Genomic DNA, 15,993 nt, shown 5'->3' with positions numbered 1-15,993 from the left:
TACAATTTAAATTTTATTGAAGATCATATAACGGCCAACATGTCCATTGACGTTTTGCGAAGAAATTTAAATGAAACTGTTCCAAGCTTTTTGGTCTTGGGAAGGTCTTTCAACAACATAATGATCCTAAGCACATTGCCTTCAAAACTCCTGAGTGGTTGCTCTCTAAGTCAACTTAAAACTCCCCGCAAATCCCCTGACGTTAATCCCATAAAAAATGTTTGGAAACATTTGGGAACAAACATTGGGAAAACACAAGATTTCTTCAAAATCAGCCCTTAGAAGGATTGTAATGGAAGAGTGGGACCAAATATCGCGTAAGACCAAGCAAACTCTAGTTTATTCAATGGAGCGAAGATTGCAAGCAAACATTGATGCCAATTAAATCTCAATATTCTTGAATAATTGAAATAAATTTGATTACTTTCATGAAGTTAACTATTAATGATATCTAAGAAATATATGTAAGTTTGTTGCCATCTTATTCACAAACTTAACCATCATAATTACTTTTGCCAGATCTCTTCTACCGTCTCGACACTTTACAAAACACTGTACATATTCACATCTAGTATTAAGGATCTTAATTTTAAATATTATTATTTTATACTAATTTTCAATTGTATATAAAATGTTCAAAACGTTGTATCAAAGATTTCAAAGCCGACATAATTGTTCATAATCACAAATTCAAAGAAGAACTCTAAATACTTAAAACAAAGTAAGAACCTACAAAAGACATCACAAGTATGAAATTATGATGTTTTCTATACTTAGTTACCTTAATCGCACTTACTTTTGTAAAAATGTGTACTATACATTTTGTTGAAAACTTTATTCAAAGTTTTCTTCTTAATTTACTTTTTTGTTTTCAAAAGAAAAAGGTAATTTATTCAGAATACTTAACCCCATATGTGCTGCCACGGAAATAAGAATTTCTTCGAAAATGCTAAAATACAAATTTCTACCTAATGCTGCATAGCTACAGATATTAGATGGAAGGAAGGCATACACAATACACATGTGTAGGTACATTAGGAACATATTTATTCTCGAAGAAGAGAAATATACTTATTTGCCAAATGAATAATGATTAATACCATTAGAAAGGAAGGAACAAATAGGATCTAATGGAACTTTAATTGTTGGGTATTTGCTATGTGACTACACACTCATGAGAGAAATCCTCGTGCTATAAGGAATCTTCTGTAAGGCAGGTTATATGGTATAGGCATAAAGGTTTACCTATACATATCCTATATAGATAGATTCCTTCTTGCTGACTTGGAAAGAAAACCAAGGGCAAACTTGTTCCATTAACATTGGGGCATTTAATCTCTTCTCGATAATCTTCTACTCCACTTCACTCTCTACCTCCCACCCTCCACTCAACCACCACTCCACATAATCCATGTTACTGCCCGCCTCCTCAGTTTTGTATGTTTTTTTTTCTTACAAGAACCAACCTTTCGTTCCTTTTACGAGACTTAGAATTTTCAGAAACTTTGGCAAGAAATCAACTCTGAGAAATTCCTAGCTCCTCGGGCAAAGAATGTATTTTTTTTTTCATTTTCAGTCGGAACTCGGAATGGGTCGTCGCCACTGCGCCGCGCCATTCTCCGTCTTATTATATTTTCTTTCTTATATTTCCTTTCAAGATATAGGTGGTAATATTTTGTTTTCTCATTAATTGAAAAGGGTTAATTTGAAAGGGCTGATGATGATGAATCCTAAACTAGAGTTAGGCATGGAGCAAGAAAAAACAGTATACCTGAGAAAAATAATAGGAAAAGAAAAAGAACTGATTTTGCTTATATTGTTTAAGTTGCTTTACTGTTTCAGTTTCTTGGTAGCAAAAATAAAACAGAAAGAAAATTGAGGTCCAAGTATTGATAATTGAGGGCATGTATAGAGATAATAATATATAAATAAGAAGTAGCCCGTGTTGCTTTAACGTTACTAACAACATCGTCTTTTTCAATTAAGAACAGAAATGTTTCCAATATAGGATTTAGCTAATTTTCACAGGGTGAATCGCATTAGAAATAAAAAATATAAATGTAAGACATACTCAGGTCAGGAACAAAAGACTTGAGTTTAAAAATAAAGAACACTTGTGTCTTAAATGTCGAAAGGATTGAATAGATAATTATTTTTTCTTACAAATAACTTTATGCTACGACGATTGACGTTCTTAACATCATCTCATAAAATGTGAAGAAAAATGTAACAGGCACTTTCTTTTAAAAAAAAATAGAAACCTACTCAGCTTTCGGATTTTTAAACTTAATTTTATTTCATTCTATTAGTGAAATTTTCAAACAAAAAATCCAATAGATAGGTTTTCGTAATTACAAAACAACAAAATTTTAGATTTAATTGTAAATGAAATAAAATTATGAAATTTTAGAAATTTAATTGAAAGTTTTATTTTTCTCAGAAATAAAAAACTACAAAATGTTAAGGGTTTTACGACTGGAATATTTTTACATAACACACTAACTTCAATTTTTTGATTCCATACTTTTAGAAGTTCTTTTAGATAATAATATCAATTTGTCTTATTACAAAAATATATCAGCTTTTAATGGGAATTCTAAATCAAAACAGAAAACACAATTGTTGACGATTTTTTTTTTATAGACAGGTTTGGAATAAAACATATTCATGAAGGAGTTCCCAATTTTTAAATTGACTGCCTTATACACATTTTCATGCCACAAGAATAGCAAGGAACTTCTACCTTCAATCAGATCAGAGTTGGGAAATAATGATAACTTTTCGTTATGAATTTCTACTTTCCTTTCAATTCAATGTAAATAGTAAAATTCCATTTTACCATAACAATTACTCGTAATTGTATTTAAAAAAATATAAACAGAAAATTCTTCTTGTAATTGAAAAATATCAATGTTAATTTCAATAAATTGCAACTGCAATTGAAAAAAATGGGCTTACTAATTACATACATTATAATAACATTGCATTCTTGAGGGAAAGCATTTTTAAATTACTTAAAGTAGTTGACTTCCTATATTATTTGTTATTCAAGATGATACAAAATGTAGTCAACGAAAAGATTAATGAATACAGTAAAAGTTGTTATTACTGCTTTTTGATCATTACTTTTATTATCACTTTTCATTTACATATCTTACAATTAACGCTTTTCAATAACATTTCATAATTGATTGAAACTTTTTACAACATTTTCATGTAATTGAAAAAGTGTAATGAAATTTTAATTGCAAGTAATTTTAATTTGAATGAATATATTTGAATACTGGTATCTAGAGTTGTTTCTGCGTTTAACTAACAGATTAAGGAGAACTTAATGCCATTCATGTACAAAATAACTCATGCATCCCATAACAAGTACACATAATAAAGAAAAAAAATTATATTTAAATAAAACTATATTAAACCGATCTTCAACCCTTTACCGAACGTATCTCAAAGTCATGACGAAATAGTTTAAAACTGATTGCAGATTCGAAATCAGGGAGCTCAAAACATTTTAGGACCAATCGTGTTTAGATTTTATCAAGTGAGTTAGTAGTTATGGCCGCGTTTGTTCGGGAGTGGAACCATTGTGCAGTGCAACAAAGTAGTAAGTATTAGTGAGTAACAGTTACGCCTTTGTAACACTTTAAATCGATGTCTTCAGTTGATCAGGCGGGTAGAATATTCAATTCGTCATATTAAGTCTATTGTGGGTATGTGAAGCAAAATTTTTGTTTAAACCCAACACAAACGGTTTTTGCAAAGAACAATTTGCTCTGGCGGCTTATTCGATATTTCACAGCAGTTTCATATCATACTCAGTATACATACGAAGCACCCTGTATATTGTCTGTCTATTTCGTGTTACATACCGCGCGCCAACAAACAGTCATTACCTTTTGCGAATTGCAAAATGAAACCTCTATGATATAGTTGGTACCTATGCTCTCCCCAAAGTCTAGTTGAATATGGTGGAGATATAGACTCAAACAGAATCTCACATAATGCAGAGTAGCGCATAGCACAGCGCAGTTTACAAACTTCAAGAACAAAAAAAAAAGCATAGGAACATCCAGAAAAATAAACGTTCCAGTCAAAGTAGGTAATGTTGCTGCTGCAATGTGTTGTAAGTTGAAGTTCTGTGTACAGTCTTTTGAGTTTGTTTATTTTATTTGTTTTAGAGCTGACAACATTTTATTCTTAGTCGTGACCAATATACTACATTACCATACATCGTTAAAAGGGATACATACATATCAGGGTATAGTGTATACATGCCTTTAGGATTTAAGCTATAACCATATACACAAATAGAATCACAAAAAAGACTTATGCTCTTTGTCTAACTCTCGTATGGTGATTCTAAAAACAATCACTTGTAAAAGCTCAACCCTAAAAAGCAATTTTAGTGGAAGTTCAACCTAACATCGCTCATTCATTTTGGGCTAAGAAGTACAAATAGTTTATTTTCTTAAAATGCCATAACTTGAAAAGAGTTATACCGGATGAATCTGGGGTAAAAAAAAGAGAGGCACAGCGCCCAACAAGATCGTTAATATTTTTAATCGTAGGTTGAGATCTAATCTTCCCACGACATCTAAAACGCCGATATTAAGGACTTAAGTATTAGAGGTTTTGGGTTCTATCCCTGCCTGTGCCACCAAAAGTATTTTTCACGGGTACATATCGCTTAGAGAAATTTACAAATCCTTCAAGCGTGATCGACGAAACATAAGAATGGTTGAGAGTTGTAAGTCACTGTTTTCCAAATAATATTTTTTGATAAGCCATAGAAGAGCTACGGGTAATTGGCTTTCGTAATCTCCTTTTCTATTATACTGTAACAATTTTATAACGAGGCTCATTTCACCAAACACTTTTTACATTGCACTTTTACTTTGCAAATTACGTTTCACCAAACGGAAATTTGGAAGCAAGAAATTGAATTAAAGTTTTCCTCTTTGCAAAATACGTTTCACCAAACTCAAATCTGCAAAGTGCAAAGTCTTTTCTAAAAAGTGAGATTTTATTGTTTTTGTATTTGTTCTTTTTGTTTCACTAATATACAAAGAGAAATTTTCATTTCCAAATAAGAGGTTGTTTTGAAAAGTTGATTCATCTCAATTTCAAAAATGTTTGATCTTTTAGTCCATCAACATCGTAGTCATTCTTAAATGGAATTTGACAATATTTACCAATAAAAAATATGTTTTAAGATAATTTATAAAAAAATGAATCGTTTTAAAGAATATTAAAACAAAAACGAACAAGTTAATAATAAAGAACAAACAGAACGAAACTAAGAATTAACTGTGATATCGTAAATGATTTTAAGACAAAAGAGAATTTTCGATTAACGACACGTACCATCGGATTGGGAATAAAATTCATTCATTATAAAAACAAACAATTGTCAACGTGTTTTTAAATTTAAAATACGAATTAATTGCGAAGTTGTATTTTAAATTAGTGAAGTACTTTTACTTTTCACTGTTCAAGTAAAGTCTGAACACTTTTTGAACTTTTTGAATCATCAGATGATTCATACATTTTTTCCCAAAGTCGTACTAATAGTTATGCAGCAACATTTTTCACTCAAAATTCACATGTTTTTGACTTATTTTACCATACGTTCAAACAAACTATTTAATAAAATTTGATTGATTTGATGTAAATGTAAAGGTTACATTTGGTTGCATTTAGTAAGAACAAATCTGAATTTTCAAAAAAAAAAATCATATAATTTGTGTTTAATTGACACAACCAAATTGTTAGTTCCCTCTGAATTTCCAATTAAAAAATCAACACTAAAAAGTTTTAAAAACTTTACTTTTCATGAAAATAAAATCCCGTCCTGTTTTTCCTCCTAAAATATACAAAATGCATTGCAACAAAGTATCAAACCGCAGCTTAAAACAAGTTGAAAAATATCAAAATTCATAAAATTAAGATATCCATCATCTGATGGATAACATACAAAATAATATATGCACTCTTTATAGAAGATCCATATAATTGCGCCAGCAAATCCGAATTAATTATATTAAAAAAAAAATAACATTTATAATAATACATTGTAAGTTTTAATTTAATCTTCTTACCTAGCGAACCGCTCTTTATCTTGAATATTTTCATCATCCATTCTGTTGTACTTATTAGCGCTTGGCTCTTCTTCATCTGATCTGAAAAAAACAATACAAGAAAGAACAATGAAAACAAAGAACACAGACAAATTAATTTAATAATAATTTATTATTTATGTATGTACTGCTGAAAGGTACTTCTTAAGGTTAGCTATGTTAATTACGTAGTCGTATATTTCGGATAGAGCAAATACATTTACTTCTCAATTGTAATTTTCTTTTTCGTACAAAAATAACACTAACAGCGAAATTGTGAATCTTCTACAAACTTAATTATATTTAAACTAGAAAACTATAAATTTAACTGATTATAATAATATTGCAAGTAATGATATTTTGTTTTTAAAACCCTCAGATTTTGAATTGCCATCAGAATGGATATTGTACGTGTTTGGTACATATAAACAAATTATTAAACCAATAAGGGTAGATTTTTTGCTGTGAAATCTTATCAGTTACAATTGAGTACTATACTTTTAATGATACAAAACTGTTTAAGGGGTCATCAAAGTTCGGCAATGAATTCGCTAATGTTATTTTTACGGAATTTTTATTTTTATTTATTTAATTTTATATTTTTATATTAGTAAGAGTTAGTAGCGGTATGTCTATCGAAAAACAACAAAAATCCTCATAATAATCTTAAAGGTATCTACAAAATTAAAAATGTAAAATCTTATTAATCTTTCAAATTATTTAAAAACGATCCTTTCTAAGAATTTGGTCTATAATTAAGATTTAAACATGAATTTCAAGAATATAAATGTCTCTATAAAAACAGCAAAAGTGACACTTTTGTTAAACTAATTAATAGCTAATTGAAAAACATCACAAACGTTTCATCGCTCGAGTGAAAATACATTCTGCCATGTGTAATTTGTGAAGGTCACAAATTTCGTTTAGTTTTTCCCCAATTGTTTTTCATTTTACTTAAAAATTATCTAAATGCATCTATTTGGTTGAATTTAAGAAAAAAACGTTTTTCTCTCTCCAATTTTTAAGTTTTTTTTGTCTACTTTTTGATCAAAATATTTGCAAAATGATTACGTAAAACAGTTATTTTTCGTCTAGTATTAGCTTCAATCTACGAGTAAGTAGTCTGTAAAGGATGGTAACAATGGACTCCTGGAAATTGCGTCAGAATAAAATACGCTAAAAACTAGAATATTTTCCATATTAAAATCTTTTTGAAAAAAAAAAACATTTTTGAAGCGGGTTTTCCCTTTATGGAAATGGCAATAAGAACAGAATATATTATTTTTACATTTCAACATAATTTCTAACATTTCTGCATGAAACGCAGCCAAAGCTCCTCTAAGCTATTGTATGTTAACTCTTAAGAGCGCATATGACATGCTTTCATAAGCAGAGAGTCGTCCAAATTAAAAAGTTAGACCATGCCTTTCTGGACACCAGTGTTTTAAAATAATCTAATGATAGAAATTGTTACTTTAACTCTTGAAATGTCTAAATGAAAGGTAAAGTTATACACATGACGTTATTTTTATTTAGTCAAAACATTAAGGAACATCTTTAAGCGGTTCCTAAAAACTTGTCAAGCAAAATCAGCCATAACTTGACGAATGTTGGTTTTTGAGTGCTCAGAAACCCATTCTGTTGTTCAAGCACCCATTCTATGTATCTAGGTCTAGGACTTTGTAAATGGTCAGCAGGCTTCAGTTGTTGTGTGAGCTGGACTTTATGTTGACGTGGGTGTAGATCCAAAATTAATGTGCCGGAAGACAGTCCTTATTCCTGAAAACGGATCCTGAGAAAGGAATCGAAACATTCGGGTCTTTGGCAACACTTTCACTTATAGCAGCGATATTTTCAGTGGTACTACCGAAACGATGATGCAAAGGCCTTACAAGATTTGTAACCAACCCAGTCTCTTCAAATTTGTTCACAATTTTGCCGATTGCCTGCGTAGTTGGACAATTGTGTAAACCATAACCTACTCTTAAACACGATATGTAGTAGTACGCTTTTACAATTCTTATAGTAGGGGAGCCCAAGAAGGGATTTGGGGATTTACTACAGCGCGGCAGATTAATATACAGGGAGGTACCTAGTACCCCATTGAATACCTCCACCAAGTATTAGCCCCGTATATGTGGCCGCGCGTCAAGGATAAAGGATCAGATTAGTAAAAAAAAATTGATCATCTGAAATTCTCGAGCGCGTAAGATTAAGGTAGGGTAAGTTGGTTATATGCTAAAAAGTGTATATTCCACTAATCTGACAATTTTCGATTGACGATAAGAAGTAGGCGGGTTACAAACTTGTAAAAAAAACGTCATCTTGACTTTGTCGAGCGTGGCTAAATTTTTTTTTATTTTGAAGGTAATAATTCAACGTTCACAAATAATATATAATCTGAAGATTTTCGTTAGCCGAAGTGAGGGGAGGGGCAATTTAAAAAAAAATATTATTTTGTATGGAAAAAATTAATTAAAAAATAACGGTGATACTTACAATTAAGATTTATACATTTTTTTAAAGCCAACATTCTATTTTATTAGCCAGTTTTTAGTTCAAGTCAGAACTATGCGTAGTTTTTAAAAAAATTAATTTTAAACTCAAAGTTTAAGTTAAAAAAGTTAAAAAAAAAAAGGTTTAAAGTGTAATTTTTCAATACTTCAAGATTATCTACCATTGTTTTTATTTCCGAATTTATTTCTCTTATTTGTTTTTGATCAAAAACTGAAAACTAGATGATTTTATGTCTTTTAGTTTTTGAGAAAATTGAAAATAACCACAATTACTATTTTAATTTAATTCTTTTTTTTTTGCTTGAGTGTTCTTATTTTGATAGTAATAATAGTAGGTGTGAGTGTGGGTGTCCGCCACACCGAGGTGTGTATGGGGGCATGCAACCCCCCTGCTTGGGCACACTATAGGATTTGGAGTGGGTCCAAGGTGCATTATGTGCAAGGTGGGGAGGGTGAAAGGCGCGATGAATACAGGATGGGGTGCATGCAAAGTTTCTTTTGCATTTAAATAAGCTGGATTTAAGAAAACATAATTTATCTTAAATACTCAAGCAAGGAAAGAATAATTTAATTAAACAAAATTTTGTTTTGTAATTTTCAATTTTCTCAAGAAGACATTAAATCGTCTAGTTTTCAGTCTTTGATCAAAAACAAATAAGAGCAATAAATTCTAAAATAAAAACAATAGTATATAATCTTGAAGTATTGAAAAATTAAACTGTTGGTTCAACCAACTTTTGGCGGAATTTGACCCAAAATTAAAGTAGTCTTTTATATTTAAGAACAACAACTTTAATTTCCTGAAAAGGTTAACATTATACAATAAAGCATATACAATTATATTATTCTTACGTTCAGTTCCGCTTTTTTTAACTTTAATTAATTTAATTTTGTTAATAATCTTTCTTTAATAGCTTTAAGAGTGAGATAGATATTAAGCTAGTATAATATATTGCGTCTTTTCTTGGAATTAAAGAAATAGTGGTGCCATGAAAGGTGGTTCCAAGCTCGCTTAACATAAACTTTAAACTACCGCTTAAACGGAGGGAGATAGACACCCCCTTCCCATATTACAAAATTCTTGTTTTTTACTGCTCTTAAAAAATCCGTTATAGTATCTTGCCGCCTAAGTTATCGTACTCTCCCCCAACTCCCCCTAAAAAAATCTTTCCATTGTCAGATTAGGCGAATCCCTCCAGATAATAGTCAGATTAAGAGACAACACATTTAGGGTATATATATTATACATGAACCATATATATCAAAATCTGACGCGCTCGAGTATTTCAAAATGGCGATTTTTTTTGCAAGTACTAATAATGGCCGCGATTTGGGTCACATCCAAATCGTCAGATTATTACATAAGAGGGTTCTTTTAGGTTCACTTAACATCCCCTTTGAAAATCTGACGCGCTCGGTTAAATTTTTTTTTTTTACCGTTTTCAACCCTTACGTACGACCACCCCCATCATGGAAACGGTCAGATTAACATACGTATATTTTCAAAAATACTAAGAACATGGATGCTATTAAGATCTGACGCGCTCGAGTATGTCCATGCAACTGTTTTTTTTACATTTTTGAAATCTTATAGCCGCTCCCCCCACCGATGAAAGTGTATATATGATATAACATTTTTTTGTTCTTATCATCTAAGCTTCGCAATCCAATAGGTCTCTTTGACGCTCGAGTAAATCCCGATTTAGCATCCTGGGCTCCCCTACTATTATGCGTTGGTCGATATTCAATTCAAGCGATCCATTTTAAAAAATATTAGACTTTTAATTGACAGGTTTACAAACATAGTGAGAACTTTCGTAAAGTTATTATTCAACGCTCTGCAATTGTTCCAATAAATTAAGCAAACTTGTTCAAATATGGAAGAATGTACTGTTAACTAATACACAACTATTTATTTAATATCACTACCTTGAAGGACTATAGAAAGACTACAAAAAAAAGAACAAAAACGAATTTAAAATGTATTTTTGATTTCAATCAAAAACTCAAAAACAATGAAACACAGCGTGAGAAATCAACCATAAATCTATACACAAAACTACGACTCTTACATTTATGTAAAATATATGTACGAAATACGCTATTCTGTTCATTTGTTTATGATCTGATATCCTCTATACACAATTGCAGGACTTTGACAGAATCCTGCTGGTAGTGAGCAACGATGTATGAAAGTAGGTACTCGATGCCTGATGGGAATGTTTGAACCACGATTTTCTTTATGAATAAATCACGAAAGATACCGGAATACAAAGCGGAACAACAACTTCCGATATTTTATTGAAATATGCTCGATTTCCTAAACCATGCGTTGTGTTGATTTTTTGCTTCGCTTTCATGCGCATATTGTATAGGGGACTCGTGGATTATGTCCTAGTGATGGGAATAATAATTTATCACATCAAAATCACACTGTATGTCGCTGCCGTGAGTCACTTTAGCGTTCTCTAATGCGGGTTGGCCATTTTTTGTAGATTTTGTGAGCTGTCGCTTAAACTCTTTTTATGAGAATATTTAGAGTCTGATGTTTGAAGGATAAACGGAAGTACCTACTATACTCAATGTAGACATGTATAATGCTACCAAAAAGGTAAAACAAAACAATATAACCACCCGCCCCCATCATACCACCCCAAATGTAACAACAGCAACAACAAAACTTATACACCTCGTATTTACTTCAACATTTTTTGGAAGGCAATTAACCATTGAAAAGGGTCAAAACAAATTGCTTTAATTAAAGAAATTTGAATTTATGCTATCATTGTTGTTGTTTATTATTCTTTCTTTTTTTTAAATTCTTTTCGTTTATATAATTGGGGTTGAAGAAAACGAAACAAACTGTTGTAGGTAGGTAAGGTACCTAGAAATTTGCGACGAATGAAAATGGTAACCCATTCCTTTGGTGGAACAATTTTATTGCAGTGAAGAAAAAAAGGTCGTTATTCCAATGGATGATGGTAAAGGTATTTCGTTTGAAATGAAAAAAAAATATATATACAAGAAAATACCAAAATAAAACTGAAAAAAAGGAAAAGATTGCAACAGAAAAATTCAAAAGATTATCAACTTAAACTTGATATACAGACATTGTTGTGTTTTGTGTTGTGTTCTTTTTTAATTTTTCTTGAAGAACATTATCGTACTGTTGCACAATAGCGCACAATGAACATAATTCTTTTTATATATCCATTCTTGTTTTCTAAGAGATTGTTATTATGTTATCCTTTTTGCTTTTGCTTTTGCTGTTTCTTTTTCGATTCATTTTTTTTTCTTAACGCCGCCGCGCCGTCGCTATAAAACAATGCCGATCAATAAATTAGATACACCACATTTACTTTAAAAAATATCGGATCAAATTAATAAAATTAAATGTTCATACATACATTACTTTCTAATGATCGTAGTCAATAACAATTTAAATATATAACTTTTTCTTTCTTGGATCAAAATTTGTATAAAACTAAATTTACGCGAAAAACACATTTCAAACACATTGAAACGCTTAAAAACGCTGGTATTTCATGACTATGGGGGGTATCATTGCTTTCAATAAGTTAAAACCTTTCATTCACTGTTCAAAAACCTATTTTATAGGTTACTCATTTACCCTTGGATGAAACATAAGTTCAACGGCTGGGACCCTATTCGACAGATATTTTCCTCTCTTGTCTGCCAAATTTTTAATAGAAAACAATTATTGTCGCTTAGCAACTTTGCAAATTACGCTTCACCAACCCCAAATCTGCGTAGTACCCCTGGCATGATGGTGCCGATGGATGTCATGCGAGAGGTCCTGGGTTCGATCCCTGCCTATGCCATCTAAAGTTTTTTTCACGGGTACTGCCCCCTGCGAGGAATTGACAAATTCTCCAAGAGTAATTCTTGTCATGAAAAGTGCTTTCTCAAATTTGCCTTTCGGATTCGGCTTAAAACTGTAGGTCCCTTCCATTGCTGACAACAGTACTCGCACACGGGAATGGTTGAGAGTTGTCAGTCTCTAGGCCCTAGTTCTCAAACGGACTGCTGCGCCAAACAATTTAATTTATTTAACCCCAAATCTGCAAAATGCAAGTTTTTTCTGAAAAGTGAAAAGTTATGGTATTTTGCAACGTATTTGTTCTTTTTGTTTCAACAAACAACAAGCTTTGCATATTATGTTTTGAATTTTGAAAGCTTTTCAGAAATATGCAAAGAGAAACTTTTATATGCAAACAAGAGTTAGTTTTTAAAAATTGTCGAAAACTTATGAAAAAATAAATAAGCCGCTTTGAAAATGAAGAAGTAAATAATAGTTAACGAGACAATGTTGATTAATTCACCAAAGAACATGAATTTCAATTTCAAAAATGTCCGATTTTGTAGAAATTTTTTTATCCATCGACATTGAAGCAAAACTGTTGTAAATAAAACGAAGAAGTTAAAAACAGTGACCAAGGATAAGTGAAACTAAGAATTAACTTCGATATCGTAAACGATTTTTCGACAAAAGAGTGTTCGATTAACGAAAAATACCATCCATATCGAACACCATTTGTGGCCACAAAGTTGTTCAGACATAGGCTACACAAATATTTAGCATATTTAATCTAATATTTAGCATATTTAATCTAATACAGTAAATGTAAGATCTACTCTTCAACTTTTCACTTTTCAAATTAAGTGTGAAAAATAGAAAAGTGAAGTCTTTTCATTTAGCAAATTTTGTGAAACACTTTTCACTTTTAGTTTGGAGGATGTTATTTTTTTGCAGTGATCTTTAAAACATAAATTTTAAATTTTTTACTATCCGATGATGCCAATAGCTAAATATTTTTTGAGGACCTAATTGTCTAAGTCGCACTGTTCATTCATATGTGGGGCTATTAGGGGTTTTTTTTTGTATAACAAAAGGAGCATAATTCTAAAAGTGAATCACTTTTGTATTGCTGTTGAGGGAGCAAATATATTGTTGTTGAGGAGTCTCTTTAAACCTCAGGTTGGACTCAAATTCAATCTTCGTTGTTGTTTGTTATGTTTTGCTTGGGTTTTCTTTTCTTTTTTAATATTTTGTTTGTGGCCTATAAAATTGTACAAGCTTTCGAGTTTATGCCCTTTGACTGCAAAATCTGAAGAAACAACAATGACCCATTCTATTTAAAATAAAACATAAATGAAATAAAAGCAACAAAAATATGCCCAGGGATATGTAGACACAATTGTTTCAGAGTTAAAGAGTAATCCATTTTGTTGCAAAGGCTAAATAAAGAAAACAAAACTGTTAAAAAAAGAAAGAGCAGAATTTTGATACTCAAGAAGGATATTGAAAAAAAGAAATTGAATACTTGTTAAAATCATTATTTAAAAGTCCCTAAAACTAAAAAGTGAGATCTACTGAGATAAGGTGTCAAATTGTCTTTTGTTCAAATTACACAATTTGTAAATAAAATAAATCAAATTTCAAAGTTTTTTGATCGTAATTAAATTTGATTTTCGGCATTCTATAATACAACATTTTCAAGGAAAGGAAAAAATATGTATTTAGGCATTCCGGATAGTGCCTAATAAAAGGTGGTTCAATTTTAAGGGCCCATGTTGAATGTGTAACTCACCTAAACGTCAAGTTTTGTTCTGTATTTCATTTGACATTTCCCAACTTCAGACTAACTCAATTCGAACTATGGAAAGAAACACAATTGAGCTAATTTTGAAAATGGGTGTTCAAACCGTGTCTGTAGGAGATGTGTAACACCAGTGCACGTTCTTACAGCTCGTAATGCAGAAAATATTATATGCTTACAATGTGCAATTGACTCAGGAATTAAAACACCTTGATCATTTCAGTGGTCGTCAATGGGCAGAATGGTGGCACGAAATGGCATTTGGTATGGTTCGAATTGGAAGATATGGATTTGAGGGATATGTGATTTCAACATCACGGTGCCACTTGCCACATCGCTAAAGAAACAATAGGTCTTTTGTGTGACAAATTCAATGGCCGTGTTATCTCACGTTTTGGCGATATCAATTGTACGCCAAGATCATGTGATTTGACACCGTTGGATTTCTTTTTTTGGACTTATTTGAAAAAAACGGTGTACGTCCATAAGCCAGCAACAAATCAAGAGCTCAAGGATAAGATAATCCGGCACATAAAAGGCATATATATACAATTTGGACCATCGGATGCAGGTGTGCAGTTGACGTCGAGGCAGCAATTTGGCCTATATTTTGTTCCATACATAATTGAACAATACCAATATTATTATAATAAATTAAAAATAATATGATTTTCCAAATAATTTGTGTTTTATTTAAAATCAACATCGGCCTTTAAATTTAATTTAAAAATTGAAAATTTAATTTAATTTAAAATTGAACTACCCTTTACTTTCATGGTTGAAAAAGCTCTAAATGCAATCAATTTCAAGTACAATTATTTCTTACTTCAAATGTAAATGTTAATTTCAAATAAAAGTAAAAAAATAAATTTAAATATTTTTTATATTTTCTGCGAACTGTCAAATTTGTTAACAGCATTAATTTTACGATTTCAAGCTAAGATATCCTCAAATTTGAAACCAGCTTCTTTATGATTGGTAAATGACAATCCGTAGAACCCAGCAAAGCCACTCAGGTCAATGAAATGTCAAAATTCTCAATTGTAATTTGCACTTCGTATGCCTGTCACAGGTGAAATTGAAGGCAAATGCTGAAATGAAAATCTGTGTAAAGAAATCATGAACTTAAGTTGGTTGTTATTTCAATTACATTAAAAGGCTAAAAAAGTCAATCCTCAAAAGTAAAGATTTGACGTTCGTATAATCGCAACGCACAAAATACTCACTAACCTCGACTTGACTGCCTTTTTCTGTGCCTGTACCTTAAAGGTCAAAATACATTGTACCTATTATACAAAAGTCACCTTGATGTTTAATCAAAAATAAGTGACATCTTTGCTGTCCAAATAAACAAGAAACTAGCAAAGCAATTGCATTTCAATTTACCTGACTTACTTGTTCTGATTGAAATATTGAAAGAAATCGTGCACGCATACACAATATTCTGTTTTTGTTTCTTTTTCGAAATAAATAATGTTACGGGAAAAATAAGAGAATAGAAAAACCAAATATTTTATAAATTTGTTTTTGGAAAAAGAAAAATATCCTGCTTCGTCTCTAAGTGTGACATGGGGAAAACCTTCCTGGCCCTTTTATTTTATTTATATCTTTGTGTATATTTTTGTTTTGAATGGCACATTAAGTGTTGACTTTATGACTTTATTATACCACCAACTCGAAGGTCAAAATGTATGTAGACATGGCTATGTATACAAGGGACTTAAAGTGTCACAT

At 31.1% G+C, this 15,993-nt stretch overlaps 1 protein-coding gene across 2 annotated transcripts in view; it reads right to left on the bottom strand.

Annotated features, from left to right (window-relative positions):
• Positions 1-15,993, bottom strand: part of LOC129942885 (aryl hydrocarbon receptor nuclear translocator homolog) — a 49,551-nt gene that overhangs the window by 18,260 nt on the left and 15,298 nt on the right. For both annotated transcript variants that reach the window (XM_056052005.1, XM_056052004.1), the window contains one exon: positions 6,105-6,185. In XM_056052005.1, coding sequence (XP_055907980.1) covers positions 6,105-6,185 — 81 coding nt within the window. The remainder of the gene's footprint in view (positions 1-6,104; positions 6,186-15,993) is intronic.

Source organism: Eupeodes corollae, chromosome 1 (genome assembly GCF_945859685.1).
Source record: "Eupeodes corollae chromosome 1, idEupCoro1.1, whole genome shotgun sequence".
In the NCBI taxonomy this organism is placed as follows: Eukaryota; Metazoa; Arthropoda; class Insecta; order Diptera; family Syrphidae; genus Eupeodes; species Eupeodes corollae.
This window is presented reverse-complemented; position numbering and strand designations above follow the sequence as displayed.